Below are 15,145 nucleotides of genomic sequence, written 5' to 3'. Positions count from 1 at the left end.
GAAATGAAGTATCAGATGTTTCAAGCTGAAGATGCTGTGGTAGTGAATTCCAGAGTGCTGGTGAAGTCAAGAAAAAAGCACTAGACCTTGTAGATTCCCCATCTAGCTTTAGAAGGCGGCGAGAGAACTAACCAAATAACTTTTAATGAGCGCATGGACTACAACAGGAAACACAACAGGGCACACTCTGACCCAGTAGGCAGGGGGAAAAGCACCATGGGAGAAGAGCCTACCAACTACTAACATCATGAGACTGTAACACAAGCTAATGAAATCACAGAGCCCAATACCCTACACCCACCACAATGCAATGCTGATGTGACTCTGTAGTGCACCCGAGAGCCACATCTGACCCAGGGAAAGGCTGTCACAGGATAGAACACATTCTGCTGTCATGGAGGTGGGTACGGCATTTGAGGCTGGCATACAGGCTGAGAAAAAAGTTTTTAAAGTGGGGGGGGTTTTGGTAGGAGGGGTTAGTGACCACTGGGGGAGTCCGGGAACGTCATCCCCGATTCCCTCCAGTGGTCATCTGGGCAGTTGGGGCACTTTTTTGGGACTTGTTCGTGAAAAAAAAGGGTCCAAAAAAAGTGACCCAAAATCACGGTAAAAACACCTTTTTTTTATTATCAGCTACAGACGCCCATCTCTCCTCGGCTGATAACCATGCTCCAGTCCCGCCTCCGACACGCCTCCGACACGCCCCCGTCAACTTTATTCATTTCCGCGACGGAGTGCAGTTGGAAACGCCCAAAATTGGCTTTTGATTATACCGATTTGGGCGTCTTTGCGAGAAAAATGCCCATCTCCCGATTTGGGTCGAAATATAGGCATTTTTCTCTTTCGATTATAAGCTGGAAAGTGTCCCAAGGTCATCACTCAGTGACTTTAGAAAAACTCCACTCCACTCAAAAACAAATATCCACTCAGATGTGCTTTTACGTTAAAAAATTACCTTTATTATGCTGAAATCCCCAGTTTAAAAGTGCTCACCTGCAATAGTTATTTTCCATAGACAGTAAGATTGATCAGGCACATAAATGGAAGTACATCACATGGAAGGAACTGCTCTCTTTAACCTACCATTGAACCCAGGTACAAATAAGTACCTGTACATACTATGTAAACTGCTTTGAATGTAGTTGAAAAAACCACAGAAAGGTGGCATATCAAGTCCCATTCCCCTTTCCCCCATTCCCCTTCCAGAAACCAGAGACCAGTACTGTAACGTTCTAAGTGGAGGAGTGGCCTAGTGGTTAGGGTGGTGGACTCTGGTCCTGGGGAACTGAGTTTGATTCCCACTTCAGGCACAGGCAGCTCCTTCTGACTCTGGGCAAGTCACTTAACCCTCCATTGCCCCATGTAAGCCGCATTGAGCCTGTCATGAGTGGGAAAGCACGGGGTACAAATGTAATAAAAATAAGTGTGCACAGCCATTCCCACACAGCATGGTCTTCTCAGGTTTATAGACTGCAACTCTCAGGGAGATGGGAAGGATTTCGTGCCTGATCAATCCTGTGATCTATGAAAAACACCTGTTAGAGGTAAGCAACAATGATTTTTCCATCAACAAGCAGGTTGATTGACTTTCAAGCTCAGGGCTATTCATTTCTTTATGAATTGTCAATTGTTCAGCAGCAACCTGATCATCAAAAGATACAAGAGCTGCAATAACACAATAATTTGGGCGGCACACTTGATCAAATACACTGTGTCTGATTGTGGACTGATCCAAACAGCAGTGTGAACAAAAGTACGAAATGAGGCCAAATGTTCTGGATGTGGTTATCCAGCAAAGCGTGCTTCCATAAAGCTAGATTAGCTGGAGTTTAAACATATTTTTCTTCACAAGGGTCACCAGCACGGCAGCAATTCTGATACATTGCCTATGGCTGGCCTCCGTCCTTTCCCTCTGCTGCGTCCCTCCCCCTCTAAATAACTTCCTGTTTCTGCCTGCGGAACATGGCATAAGGAAAGTTCCAGGGCTGGCCACAGGCAGTGTATCAGAATCACTGCTATGTCGATGATCCCTGTGAAGAAAAATACATTTTAATGTAGACTGGGGTGGGGGGGGGGGGGTTGAGAGGGGAAATGCATGAATGAGGGAGGGAGGGACTGGAGGGAGAGATAGCAGGACCATGAACAGAGGGGAAGGAGAGAGATGATGGAAAAAGGGAATGGAAAGGGAATTTGATATACCACCTTTCTGTGTTTTTTGCAACTACATTCAAAGTGGTTTACATAGTATATATGGGTATATTTGTACCTGGGGCAATGGAGGGTTAAGTGACTTGCCCAGAGTCACAAAGAGCTGCAGAGGGAATCAAACCCAGTTCCCCAGGATCAAAGTCTGCTGCACTAACCACTAGGAGGGAGGGAAGAGAGAGGGAGAGATGTTGGACCCTGAGGTGGAGTGGAGGGAGGGAGGAAGAGATGCTGCATGGGAGGGAAGAGTGACAGATGATAGACCCAGGGGCAGAAGGGAGGAAGGGAGAGAGGCTGGACAATGGGAGATGGAGCAGCGAAACAGGCAGAGAGGGCATGATTGCTGTTTATCAGACCATAAGTCAGGTCACTCTGTCAGTTGAGAAATGTTTAGATCTTACTTTATCTTGGATGTTGAACCACAAACTTAAGTTAAATTCAGAGAAGACTAAGTTCTTGCTGTTGTCCAACAACCCCAATCCTTTATTGGATTATATCCAGGTTAATCATACAAAATATGCTCTTTCTTCTGTAATTAAAATTCTAGGGGTTTATGCAGACAGTACTGTTTCTCTGGGAAAGTTGAGACAAGTGAGATGCCTTTTTGAAACTGATAAATTTAGACTCCTAGTTAAATCGTTGATATTGTCGAAGTTAGATTACTGTAATTTGATTATCTTGGGAAGCGTATAGCAAATGCTAAGCAAGCTTCACATAATTCAGAATACTGCTGTGCAATCTAATTTTCTCTTTAAGAAAATCAGATAAGATCTCGGAGTACTTTGTAAAATTACACTGGCTACAGATAGAGGCCAGAGTTTTCAGTTTGCATGCTTTTTATTTAAAATTAGATGGAGCTGTTCTGAATTATATGTTAGATAATTTTCAGTTCATGTCTTTGTCCAGGTCTCAGAGAACAATTAATAATTCTCCTTTTAGTTTTCCTTCTGCTAAAGGCTGTAAGAGACTGACAATGCACGAGTTATTGTTGGCATATCAAGCCCCTAAATTTTGGCAAGAATTTTCAATATGCTTTTTTAAAAAGCTGACTCCTATGCTTTATTTAGGAGGAATTCTTAAAACCTAACTTTTCCAGAAGTTCGTCTTGTCTAAACAACTAGACTTTTTGATTGATATTTAATTTATGATGTAATTCCTGGGAGATTGTCCTGGCTTCTTAATGAATATTGTGAACTGCTTAGAACTTTGTGGTTATAGCAGTATACAAATATTATTGTTATGTTATCTTATGACTACTACCATACCCAGAACTGGAGTTGAAGACAATAGAGGTTGGGCAGCCGGCTACTGAGCAGGGGAGGACTGAAACTGAACTGGGGAGCAAGAGGAGTCCTGCACTGTACCTATGCTATCAATGCCCAAAAGGTACTATGCAAAATTAATCTGCCACAGACAGTCCGTGCTGTGCATCTGGTGCATTGACTGCTCTGACTGTGCTCGAATTGTGCCAGCCATAATGTCCTGGTGCTGTTTTTATTTTTTTTTAATGAAGTAGGCTGTAATGGAGATGAATGCACAGGCCTGCACTTGGGGAATACCCTTCAATAAACGTCTACATTAATGCGCTTCTGCCTTTTATGTGCTTTTGAAGATGTTATGGAAAATGTCTTCACTTCTAGCCTGTGTGGGGATCCTGAAGATGACTGTGCTTTGAATTTGGAAACTTCCATGGGGCTAGGCACTAGTTGGACTGACTTTGCAGCTGGTCTCTTAAAGTCACTGGCAGGGAGGTGCATGAAATCTCCTCCTAGGAGGGTCTGCTTAAATGCACAGTCAGCAGATCTCTACATAGAGGAAGTTTCTTTTCTTCCTTTCAGTCAAGCAGATGCCTCTTCTGTGCTTCATAGTGTTTTTGTCATAGGTGATCCTTTTGAGCTCGCAGAGCATATAAGCACATTCAGCTTGGTTATGGTCAAAGCCCAGGCAGATTGAACAGTTTGAATAGATATCAAAGTTCTGGATCTTTCAAAACACTGACTTCAGTTGCGACCAGTAGAAAGTAATAAAAAATAAAATCTTTTTTTTTCTTCTTAAGAATGATATGATCATGAAAAATACCGGATAACACACAGAGGAAATCCTCTTATACAAATTGAAGATCTTCGTTTTGCTTCTGTTCAGTAGATCAGATAAACTTGAGGTGCTGAGCAGAATGCTGTGCATGGGAAGGGTTGTGCATGCTCAGAACTTTAAACTTACTTCTGAGCTCTGGGAAACCTGTTCCAAGCAGTGGCATAGTTACAGGGGCCTTGCCCCCCCCCCCCCCCCAATTTAAGTTCAGGTCTCTCCAAATTTGCAGCACAGTCTGCTGCTTTGGCTGGCAGGGTCTCCAAGCTCCACCAGGGGAAGTGATCCTCCACCCATAGCCTGCACTTTCCCTGGATCACCAGCACTGCACGGGCCTCCCCCATCCCCTTTGCTTGTTCGGTTTTCATAAAATTGGGAGGGGGGAACCTCTCCTACATATACCCATTTTCATGTAAACCAATCATTCATTGGGAAGGAGGCCCAGTGTGGCGGTGGCTGCCACCTAGGGAAAGTTCAGGCCATGGATGGAGAGTGCTTCTGTAGGCAAGACTTGAAGACCCCCACCAGTACAGTATGTGGGGTGAAGAGGGGGGCAGGGGGCAGGAGCCAGGGGGCGATGCAAAATTTTGTCCCCCACCCACCAATGTGTGCTCAGCCGCCCCACCACCAAACCCGAGGTCTAGCTATGTGACTGGTCCCAACTCGGCAACATGTGATGACATCATCTATTTGTGTGCCTCATTCAATCCCATTTGTCAATGTGAAAACAAGTGTTAACAGGAATATCAATGTGCAGTAACAAAGTCATTTTCAAAGTATCTTTTCAAAATCAAAAAACTGTTCCCTCTTTATGCCACTTCCTAATGAACTGGTCCTTCTCATCTTCTCTTCTGTATAGGTTCTGGACTGGATACTTCAGATGCCGGTTCAATTTAAACTCATTTTCAAAGTCTCTTTTCAAAATTAAAAAATTGTTCCCTCTTTAAGCCACTGGACTGGTCCTTCTCCTCATCTTCTTTTCTCTGTGGATCCTGGACTGGGTACCTCAGATGCCGGGTTCTCTTCTCTGAAAGACGCTCACAAAATACATTCCAAAAAACACATACAGGCCAATATTTTAAAGTATTTATCCAGGAAGCAGCACCTCCTATCCAGATAAAAGCTGCTGGGCAAGATATTTAGTGTCACCATCTAGATAATGCCAGTGAATATCTTGATAGACTGCCACAGCACGATCCACTGATTAGCATAGTTTTCTGAAAGGAGTCAGCAAACTGCCGAATCGTCAGCTGGTAGGGCTTGGGGATCCTCACAAGCTAAATAATTTAATTTTTAAGTTGGAGAGGGAGCCATGTGATAAAATCCATGCCCTCTTAACCTACCCACTCACCCACCCAAACTCTGCCTTCTGGCTACACCACTGAGATCTGCCTTCCTCTTACTCCTCTTTACTCCCCTGTATTAGTCAGGTCAGACTGGCCTTGGAAACTACCCTCTTTTTGTACAAAGCTTAGCCAGCCAAGATAAGAGGCAGCCCCCTACTGCTTCTTAGCAGCCTGGAACCCAAAAGCTCCTTCAGCTTCCCCCACTGATAAAGACCTGAACCTCCTAATTACAGGGCTTCTTATAGTTCCCTCCAAAACACAAAATGGGAACACCCAATTGGCAGTGATGGACATCTAGGCCTATCCACAATTACATCGCTTTAATACACCTCACAAGTTAGGAGCAGATTCCAGAAGGTTTCTATTTTGGAAGGATATAGATAGAAACATTGGAGCATTGCTACACCTGGAATGGTTCAGCCTCAGTGCTCATCATATGGAGCCATCTGATAATCCTAACTGTATCTCCATCATCCCAAATTTCACATGCATTAGTAAACAGCATCCCAGTTATGTAGTGGTTTGGCTGTTCTCAGCATGGCTACATCATCCATCCTGCAGGCCTCTTCCACCTCATTGCAAAACTCAGCCTGGCATAGGAAATATTTATTGCCATGCCCTGCTTTCTACTTTCATTCCCTTCATGACAGATATTTGGATTGTGTAGTTTTTGTTACCAAGAAACTGTCTACTAATATTTCAGAATACATGAATGATTAAAATGCAATGCCTGAAACAAAACTTCTCTACATATGTGGCTCACAGCATCTGCAAGACAGAACTTCCATGTTGAACAAGTTTATGATCATAGAATTTTAAATACTACTTAAATTTAATTGTCTCACTTACATTGGAAATGGTGGAGATAAAGAGCATGATCACCGTAGCAATGTGGACCACAAAGATACCAGCCAGCAACACCAGCATGATGGCGTCTAAGAGTCACTGCAACCACAGAGAAACCTGAGAGAAAAGCAAAATGGGAAACAGAAAGTTTCAATGATGTGGAAACATGGGACAAACATCGGGCTGGCCTGAAATTCAAAAGAACCAGGTGGTCTCCAAGCCTTGAAACTGAAACAGTAATAATATTAGAACCAGACAGAGATTGGCTGTTAATGCTTTTCTTCCAAAACAGAGGAATTCCTTTTCTAAACTGCAGGGTTCAAGTCTTTCTGAATGTCTCATGTCCCACACAAACAGGAGGCAACAATTTCTTTTATTTCGACCTCATGCAATACAGCTTGGTGTTTTGTTTTGGTTGAATTACCCCTGCGAATGTGTTATTAAATATCAATCTGTAAAGTACTTTTTTTTTTATTCTGATCAATTGTCTACTTTTCTCCATTAGCATCTGAGCCAGCAAGAACTTCATAGGAATAATATCCCATTTAGTTACTTCCATGTACGCCAGAGGTTCCCAAACCTGGTCCTGGAGGCACCCCAGCCAGTCAGATTTTCAGGATATCCACAATGAATATTCATGAGAGAGATTTGCATGCACTGCCTCTATTGCCACTGATGTAGGCTATTTTTTTTTTTGTTATGTAATTTTCCTGATATTGTTCTTTGCCCTCTTCTATAATTTGAGGACTGGGTTGAAGGGATGGACTGGTAAGTTTTTTTTTTTGTTTTTTTGTTTTTTTAATGTATTGTTTCCTTATTACGGGGTCATTTTACTAAGGTGTGCTAATGGATTTATCACACACTAATGATTAGCATGTGCGACATGATAAGAAGCCCATAGTGTGCATTAAATCGGGACTACCTTCGGGATACCGCAGAAGCCTGGTGGTAGTTCCCACTCCTAGTACGCGCCATTCGAGCTTACCCAGTGGTAATCGAGCAGAGTTACACACTGCCTGGTTACCACTGGGTTAGCGCAGGAGCCCTTTAAAAGCTGGTTCAAGCTGGAGCTTTAACATAATTGTTCTCGGGAGGTTTTTTTTATGCCGGTGAAGTAATCTCACCCCGACATTCCTACCAAATGTTCTCCTTCTTACAGGAGCAGAGGAAAGGGTTCTGAGGCTTTTCCCCCCTGGGGATTCTTTGTACTCCATTGAACAGATGATTATTATAACATTGTTAGCGATTGGATCAGAGAGAGTTTTTGGTATTTTGTAATTCTATAAAGTATGCATGAACAGTTATGCCAAATATGCCAAAGTTCTGCCTAAGCACTATTCTTTAGATATGCAGGTATCTTACATAGTGCTTATTTTACAGATAGGCATACACGTGGGAGGAGTCTGGCCAGAGTGTGGGTGGGACTTAGAGTAGAGGCGTGGCCTAGTGGTTAGAGTGTTGGTCTTGACATCCAGAGATGCCCGATTCAAATCCCTCTGCTGCGCCTTGTGATCTTAGACAAGTCACTTATACCTCCATTGCCTCCGGTACAAAACTAGACTGTGAGCCTTCCAAGAACAGGGAAATGCCTAGTGTACCTGAATGTAGCTCATCTTGAGCTGCTACCGAAAAGGTGTGAGCAAAATCCAAATAAATAATAATAGGCAAATAACTTATAGAATACTCTAGATTATACACCTATCGCCAGTATTTAGGTGTGTACACACACCAGCTCTATGGTTGGCATACATTCTCATGCCTAAATTATAATGTTCACTGTTAGGCTAGTGTTCTATAAAGGAAAGTAAGTGCCTATGTTCCTTTATGGAATAGATATCCAGTTGTAGAATTGCCCCACCCCCCCTTAGAGCCTCATTATTAAAGCGTGTTATCTGCTTCACATGGAAATTACCACAGCTAACACAGAGATGGTCACCATTAATTCAGAGGTAGTTACTACACATTAAAAACTAGATTCAGTAAATGATCAAACTTCAGTGCCCAAAAACATCAGCACTAAGCGCGATTCTATAAAGGGTACACACACTTTCTAGAATTGTGCTCAGTGCCAATTCTGCATCAGACTTTTAGGCGCCAGACTTATGCCTGGTAAAAAGCCAGGAGTACATGCTGGTGCTGAACTTGGGTGCGCTGAGGCCATATTCTGTAAATTCGCATGTAACCTTTTGGAATGCCACAACACACCCCTGGCCATACCCCCTATAAAAGTTAGGCAATGATCCTTATAGAATACTACGCAGCCAAATGTGCACACAAATTCTAATTGGAGCCAATTAACTGCAATAATTGGTTAGCATCCAGTTATTGCTAGTTAAGGGCTCGTTACTCAATTAAGCTGCATGCACAACTTGAGCAAGCAACTTTAGAATCCGGGGGGTAATTGTAGTTAACTGAATCATGCATCATCTGCCATGCAATTAATGCATGGTAACTGCTTTTTCTTTGTGTTAGCTACATGACAGCCTTTCCAACACTTAACACAGAGCTTTTGCAGTTACCATGCAGTAATTTTGGCAATTACTGTGCAGCAGCTATAAAACCTTAGTCTGGGTTAGAATACATGGTTCCTAATTAGTAAAAGGTCCCACTAAAAATAATGGGGATTGTAGCAAATTGCTTTAATAAACGTAAATCTCATTAGCAAACATAAGTATGAGACTATGAGCCCTCTTTGGCAGAGAAATGCATCCTGTACCTGAATCAAACTTGCCTTGAGCTTGGATTTGGAAAGGTGAGCAATTAAATACAAATTTGAGAAGCATCATCACTACTAGTCTCCTCATATCAGTTTCAAGCTTCTTCTAGAATGGTTAGAACAATGGTAGGTACAGATTATTTATCAATTCTTAGAACTTTGGGGTTTCACTCCAGATTCACTGGCACATTCACACTAGGAGTGCCAAATTAATCCTGGAGTAATTAACTTCACTGGGTTGGGGGGGAGGGGAAGACAGTTCCATTTGTGGATCAACTCAGAAGCATAGCTAGGTGGGGCGCAGGGGGAGCGGTGGCTCCACTAAACAGCTGTTTTGAAAAATTGGTGCCTATGCGCCTCGTAACAATAAATATTTTTTCTGCTCCCTCCCTCCTGAGTCCTCTTCTGCCCGTCTCTCCCGTCCCATCCGCTTGGTCACTTTTTACTTCCCTGAAGCCTTCTCCATCTCCCTCCTGCGCAGCACCGGCGATTCACAGTCAGCCTTCTGCCAGCATCAGGGCCTCTCTCTCCTCAGGCGCGTCCCACCTCTGCGCAAAACAGGAAGTTGCAATGGAGTAGGCCGGACACGCCTGAGAAGAGAGAGGCCCCGACGCTGGCAGAAGGCTGACTGTGAATCGACGGTGCTGCATAGGAGGGAGATGGAGAAGGCTTCAGGGAAGTAAAAAGTGACCACGCGGACGGAATGGGAGAGACGGGCAGAAGAGAGGGTGAAGCCAATTTTAGTAATCTGTTTCCACTCCCCCCTACCCCCGTGCAGCCGTTGTTGACGTTCAAAGCAAGCAAACTTACAATCTGCTGCATACACGTTGTCATTGTTTATTGTTGGTCCATCTGTAAAAATGCTAAAGCTGTTTCAGATGATAGAATATACTAAAATTAAATGGAAGTAGAATTAAACTCTCCTTTCATTGGGGCACATGGAATCACATCTTCATCTGTGTTGTAGAAGTTTACCTTTTAGATATACAAATGGATTATTCTGTTTTTTGAACATGTTTCAGGAGCATGTAATTTTATAAGTCAAAATAAAATTAAATATTTTGTTTCATGCAGATCTCTTTTGTTTAAACATAAAATGGGCAATAAGCCCCTAATGCAGTCCATTTGTTTTCTTATATTTTGTTCTTAAGATGACTTATACTGTGCCAAAACTGAAAGCTCTTATCTCTATCTGGTCGATAATAAAAGGAACACTATCCACCCTAAAAAAGTTGTTTTGTGACAGTACATGAGGAATTGTGATGTTGGATAAATAAGTATATGTTTGTGTCCCTAGTCATGCATCCTACGTTTACATAATCCTTTCAAGAAATCCAGTTAATTGTTTAACATTAGTGGAACATAGCCACAGAGGCATAGTATGGTTGCATTTTTAATATAGTGATACTAGGGCCCAGCTAAGGAACAAGTTATTTTGAGTTAGTCTTCACTAGACCAAACTTGCTTTCCTTCTGCCATCACTATCCAGCAGGATAGGCAGTGTTGTGGAGGATAAAGGATTTTTTTTTTTTTACATGTATATCACACATTATCCCACGCAACGTCGGATTCAGTGTGGCTTACGTATAACACATGCTAGAGTATCCCTATAACCAGCCCCTCCAAATGACACACCAATTACGATTTATAACAAATTACTACTCTTCCTATGAAAAGTTATTCTGTTATTATACTTCTGTGTACATCCGTATACTGCACAAATTGACATGTTTGAAAATATAAGTGAGATTAAATACAAATGCTACCAATAATAAAGAGTGACAACGTGGATGCAGCAACTCATAGGTTTGCTTGCTTTCTTTTGAGAATGCGGCGATGACAGCTGTGTGGGGAAGGAAACTGAGACTGGCCTAGTTGGTTTTAACATTTTGACGTCACTTGGTCTCCTGTCTATTAAAACCTCCTTGGAGCTGCCAGAGGATGGACCGTGGGAGCAGGCCAGGGAGATATGTGGCCCTACGGAGGATGGGGAGCGCTGAAAGGGACGGGGAAGAAGGTTAACATGGGGAGAGAGATGGATATAGTAAATGCTGGACAAGGAGGGAGAAGGACACAGAGTCAATACTGGACAGGGAGAGGGTAGGGACACTAGAACACAAAGAGGCAATGCTAGAAAATGAAGAAATGGCGACACAGGGCACTATGGAAAAGGGGGAGAGATAGGGGCTCTACTGAAAAGGAGGGGGATAGGGACACAGAGGGGCACTACTGGAAAGGGGGGAAGGAGATAGGGACACAAAGAGGGCACTACTGGAAAGGGGAGGAGGAGATAGGAAACTACTGAAAAGGGGAGGAGGAGATAGGGACACAGAGGGGCACCACTGGAAGGGGGATATAGGGACAATGGTGAAAAAGGGGTGAGATGGGGACAAAGAGGTAATGCTGGAAAAGGGAGAAGATGATAACAGGGATACTGCTGGGAAAAGGGGAAGATGAGGAGACCAGATAGGCTTGTGCTGAAAAAGGGGTGAGATGGGGACACAGAAAGGGCAGATGCTGAACTTGGGAGTAGGATAGGGAAAAGGGACACAGAAGGGAGATGCTGGACAGGACAAATAGTGGTGCAGAGAAAAAAAGGATGGTGCACTTGGAGACAGATGTACAGAAGGAAAGAAAGAAGACAAGAGGCAAGCGAAGAAATGGAAAGGCCAACCTGGAAAAGAATTTGTAAGGATGACTCATGGAACATGGGAAAAAAGACTGGAACCAGCCACATTTCCAGACCACAAAGGTAGAAAAAATTATTTTTATTTAATACTTTGTAAGGACTGAGATGTACCTGCTTTGTAAAATGTACATTTTTTCTATTTTTATTTTACAAAGTACAGGAGAAAATGCATGACTGTCTCTTTGTTTTTGTTTTTTTACCAGTATTGCACTGTTTAGAGTCTGGCTTCCTTGGGCAGGGAGGGGTCTCTATTTCAATTTTTGTTGTTTTTGTTTTTTTGTGGCTCCCTATTCTGCATTAGATTGGTAGCATGGAATGTTGTCACAATTTGGGTTTCTGCCAGGTGCTTGTGACCTGGGTTGGCTACATTGGAAACAGGTGACCCAGTATGGCTACTCTTATGTTATATAGATGAGGGTCTGTCCATGTTCTGCATGTGTGACTGAGGTGAAGGATTCTGCTAGCATGTAGTATCTGTGTAGGAATGTGTAACGGTGCAGCTTGTTCCAGTTTCCCAATAGTAAGTATATTGGTGCTCCAGAGCCCAGTGTACTATATATAACACTGTCGTCTGATAGGTGGGTTAGGGCTGTTATGGTGTGGTAAGTTTTGTGTTCTGGGGCAGTCCTGGAGTACCCCCTTGTCAGTCAGGTTTTCAGGATATCCATAATAAATATGCATGACATTGATTTGCATATACTGCCTCCATTACATGCAAATCTTTTCATGCTATCATTGTGGATAGCCTGAAAACCTGAATGGCAAGGAGGTACTCCAGGACCACCTATGGAAACACTTCTCTAGGTCCCACTGTAATATTTATAGCACTGTCTTTTCATAGGTGGGTTAGGGCTATTATGGTGTGGTAAGTTTTCAGTATAGGTTTTGGGTGTCTTTTTGCAGGGGTTTGTGTTATTTCACAAAGTGTCTAGCCCTATTTGAAAGTAGGCTCTGGGGCAGTGGCGTCGCGAGGGCAGCTGACACCCGGGGCGGGTCGCCGCTGCGCACCCCCCCGGGTGCAGCGCGACGCACCCTCCCCCCTCTGTAGCGCAACACCCCCCCCCCGCCCGCGAGAACATACCTGGAAGGCCGTGAGGGGCGGGCGGGAGGGCCAATCCGCCGAGTGCACGCCGCTGGGGGGTGTCGGCACCTTGCTGGTTCCTTGCTCTCTCTGCCCTGGAACAGGAAGTAACCTGTTCCAGGGCAGAGAGAGCAAGGAACCAGCGAAGCGCTGACACCCCCCAGCGGCGTGCACCCAGGGTGGACCACCCCCCCCCCTTCCTACGCCACTGCTCTGGGGCAAAGGTGGCCCTTGTCACCCAAAATAAAAATGCTCAAGACTAGTGTTCTTCACATCCTGTAGAGTCACCACACAAACAAAAGCCCATCTTGATTTAAACAAGGTATCTAGCAGTGGAAGGACTGTGTGTGCTATTCCTGAGGTGATGGTCACGATTTGAATATTTTTATTTGAAGTTAAGAAGACAGGTTGCCTGCTCTGGCCAGTCCAGGGACCTCTTCTGTGTCCTGCCTCCTGATGTAACTTACTGTTTCCTTGTAGGCAGGACGTAACAGAGACAGCCTGTATTAATCGTTGCCCGCCACAGCCTCTGAGCAACAAAACAGACACTGCTGTCTAGCTGACACCAACCGGCGCCTATTTTATAAAAGTCTGCTCCCCCTGAGATCAAAACCTGGCTACACCTCTGGATCAACTACTTCAGAAGCAACTAATACAAGCTTAAGTATACTGTTCATGAATGAAACCATGGGATCAACTCCAGAACTAAAGAGTGAACAACAGAAATCTAATCTACATTTGGTCCTGAACAAAAAGAACAGGGAGGTTTTTTTTTTCATTGATTCTGTTTTTCATTGATTCTGTATACTTTATTCATATTTTATAAAGTACAGCAGTAAAGTCATTTGTTATAGCTGGACAATTCAGGAGTAGCACACAAAATTCATAAACGTTACTCCTCAGTCATACACAGGCAATCTTACAGACTGTTAAACCTATCATAGTACACCTGTTCATACCCATTCCAATCAATCAAGATTACTTCTATTCTGTGTAATAATTGTGGTGCTTTAGTTCTAAGGTACACCATCTGGAGGCTTAAAGGTTATCCTATCTGTCTTCAGCTTGCTAGTATAAAACATGAGCTAAGCAAACTAAAGCAGGAATTTGATACAATTAAAGCAGCTTCTAGCACTGCACAGAATCATACCAATTCTCACTACTGCCTCAAAGAGAGAACAGGGAGTTTATACAAGAGTAGTTCATTTCAAAGCACAAGGATCAGTTGGTTCCTGGTCTTTGTATTCTGTACAGTGTGTTTTCTCTAGAGAAAAAGGTGCCGGTACTCAAATGCCAGGCCACCCTTGAGGGTTGGGGTGATCACTGAGGGACCCACCCCACAATAGCCAGCTGCCCTACAAAACCAGTCACAGAATCTATGACAAGGCAGAATCGGTGTGTAGGGCCTAAGCTCTTTCATTAAAACTTGGGGACCATGGGTCAATTTTAGCAGACAATGGAAAAGGTGCCGGTACTCAGTACCCCCCAAGTACCCCCTCAAAAAAAGCCCTGATTCTGTACCACTATAACTTCAGTGCCCACTGGGTTATTCTACCTACAAGAGCACAAAATAATCATGACTTATTTTGAAGTTATGAAATATTTAGATACTCCAATATGCACCCATAGCAGGAGGTTCTAGCTTCATCCATCTTTAAACCTGAACCTTTACAGAATCAAGCCCTGCAGTGCTTGAAACCCTTGATCGCTGTATAAGCTCTAGTGAAAAACTGTTATAGAAGGTTCTGCGTATGGCGGCTGCTTTAGGAAGCATTCATTTCCCCACCCCCACTACAGAGGGTATACTATGGACCTAAAAGAGTTTGGTCACATAGAAAATCACGGGGGGAGGAACCCTTGCATAATCCAAAACTATATTTTAAGGTAAGATACCAGGCCTTTTCTTGTAAAGAAATACATTTCTGTTAATAGCTGCTAAGACTGTTAAGTATTGCCATTTATCACGATGAAAAATGCAGCAGCTGTAATAAAACATACTTTTGTTGACATTTAGGTAACTGAAATGCGAAGAATTAATTTGTAAAAGACAGTAGAAAAGAACATTTGAAATGGAGGAAAAGGAGGAAGTTATGATGGACACATTTAACGTCTCTGATGGTATAAATAATGTGGAAGGAGCAAACCTTTTTCAGCAGAAAGTTCTAGAAAAAGAA

General features: G+C 43.3%; 1 protein-coding gene across 1 annotated transcript in view; it reads right to left on the bottom strand.

The window, feature by feature from the left end:
- EMP1 (epithelial membrane protein 1) overlaps window positions 1-15,145 on the bottom strand; it is a 62,433-nt gene that overhangs the window by 24,825 nt on the left and 22,463 nt on the right. The window contains exon 2 of the mRNA XM_030207181.1: window positions 6,489-6,602. Within this exon, the coding sequence (XP_030063041.1) occupies window positions 6,489-6,566 (78 nt within the window). The 5' untranslated portion in view covers window positions 6,567-6,602. The remainder of the gene's footprint in view (window positions 1-6,488; window positions 6,603-15,145) is intronic.

Source organism: Microcaecilia unicolor, chromosome 1 (genome assembly GCF_901765095.1).
Source record: "Microcaecilia unicolor chromosome 1, aMicUni1.1, whole genome shotgun sequence".
Lineage (NCBI taxonomy): Eukaryota > Metazoa > Chordata > Amphibia > Gymnophiona > Siphonopidae > Microcaecilia > Microcaecilia unicolor.
The sequence above is the reverse complement of the archived record's forward strand: the minus strand, read 5'-3'. Positions and strand labels throughout refer to the sequence as shown.